The sequence below is a fragment of the Morus notabilis genome, unplaced genomic scaffold (genome assembly GCF_000414095.1).
Source record: "Morus notabilis unplaced genomic scaffold, ASM41409v2 C11425967, whole genome shotgun sequence".
NCBI lineage: Eukaryota > Viridiplantae > Streptophyta > Magnoliopsida > Rosales > Moraceae > Morus > Morus notabilis.
Window position 1 is genome coordinate 1 of NW_010387210.1, and position 1,595 is coordinate 1,595.

At 48.5% G+C, this 1,595-nt stretch overlaps 1 protein-coding gene across 1 annotated transcript; it reads right to left on the reverse strand.

Annotated features, from left to right (window-relative positions):
• Window positions 1–5: 5 nt before the first annotated feature.
• Window positions 6–1,542, reverse strand: LOC112095203 (1-aminocyclopropane-1-carboxylate oxidase homolog 4-like; the record flags this gene model as incomplete). Its single annotated transcript, XM_024176885.1, has 2 exons — window positions 614–1,542; window positions 6–206 (listed from the first exon to the last, which is right to left on the reverse strand). Coding segments are annotated over exons 1-2 (1,080 nt in total), but the record flags the coding sequence as incomplete, so codon positions are not given.
• Window positions 1,543–1,595: the final 53 nt, after the last annotated feature.

Below are 1,595 nucleotides of genomic sequence, written 5' to 3' on the forward strand. Positions count from 1 at the left end.
CTGCTGAAGAACTTGTCCATGAACTCCGGATACTTGAACTCCCGGTATTGTGCCGGTTTCTCTGGCGATATCAGCTCCGGCTGCGGACCAAACATACTTTCATGATCGCTCGGGTTGATGAAAATCGCAATAGAAATTCGCGGTTCTTTGGTTGAATTAGCAAACACTCTGTGCTCCGCGCTTTTGTACGCATCATTTGACATAATCTGAATAACCAGAACCGAAAGAATGAGAAATTCCTCAACATTTTTTAAGTTGCATGTACTGTCTAAATTTGTAAACAAACTCCATAGCATGGTCATTTCATATATATACTAGGGCTAATTTCATTATTTTTTAGCTTAAAAATTTGAAGGAAAGTAATATGCATGACTTAAAGCCAAGAAATTTATACCAAGCGTACGAGTAGACTCTAGATTTCAATAACTACGTATAAAGTTAAAATCAGTAGTTAAGTTAATTTATAAGGTTCCGTTTAGTTCATGAATTTAAACCATAATTTATGATTGACGTTTAAAATTTAAATTTTTTATAAGATAAAAACACGAACAAAAATCATATTTGAGCAGAACTCCTGAAAGAACCACACCCTTAGTGTAATTAGTTTTAATACCTGAAGTAAATCTCCAATGTTGATAACAAGAGCCCCAGGGACAGGCTCAATATCAATCCATTCCCCATTGTGCTTAACCTGCAAACCGCCCACTTGGTCCTGAACCAGCACCGTTAAAGCCCCCGGGTCGGGATGAGCTGAAATCCCAAGCGTCTGATCAGGTTCAGGACAATAAGGATAGTAATGGCCCACCAATGTCCTCCCGTCTAAACACGTCTCGCTAAGCCTCCCCGCAGGCAATCCCAGCCCTTCCCCAAGCAAATCCAGCAACAAACCTCCCAGCCTCTCAACCTCCCGGTCCCACGCTGGCACCGCGTCGGCGCACACCTCCGGCCACTCCTCCCGCTTCGGCGGGTTGGGACTCAGCGCCGCCAGCAGCGTGTCGCGCCAGCTGGCGGCCTTGGACCTGTAAAGATCGACGTTCGAGAGGTACGAAACTCCGGACCCGACCGCCCTCCGGTAGTACTGCGACCGGTACTCCGGCGGCTGCTCGTTGAAGGACTTGATGGCCCCGATGATGCCGTCGACGGTTTCGTCCGGAATCCCGTGGTTGACGACTTGGAAGAAGCCGAACTCGCTGGCGGCGCGCCTCACGTCCTCGACGACGGCGGCGTGCTGATCGTCGGAATACGAGCCGGAGAGGTCGACGACGGGAATCGTCACGTGGCGCTTGCCGGGCTTGAGATCGGATAGGATTTCCGGAGGGTGGACGAAAATCCGGGGGAGGGTGGTGACGCCGGATTCGAGGAGGCCCTTGACGCCGGTCTTCGAGTCATCGAATTGCTTAAGCTCCTTAATTCTGTCGAAGTTCGCCGTGGCCGTGGGTGCCATCTCTGCGGTTCTGTGTGTGTTTGTAGTAAGAACTGGCGCGCTGAGCATTTCTTTTCTTTTACTACAAAATATGAATGTCTCAACCTCCGTATATAAAGGCGCCGGAAGATAGGATTTAGTGTGAAGGGAGTGGACTAGATTGTATAAAAAA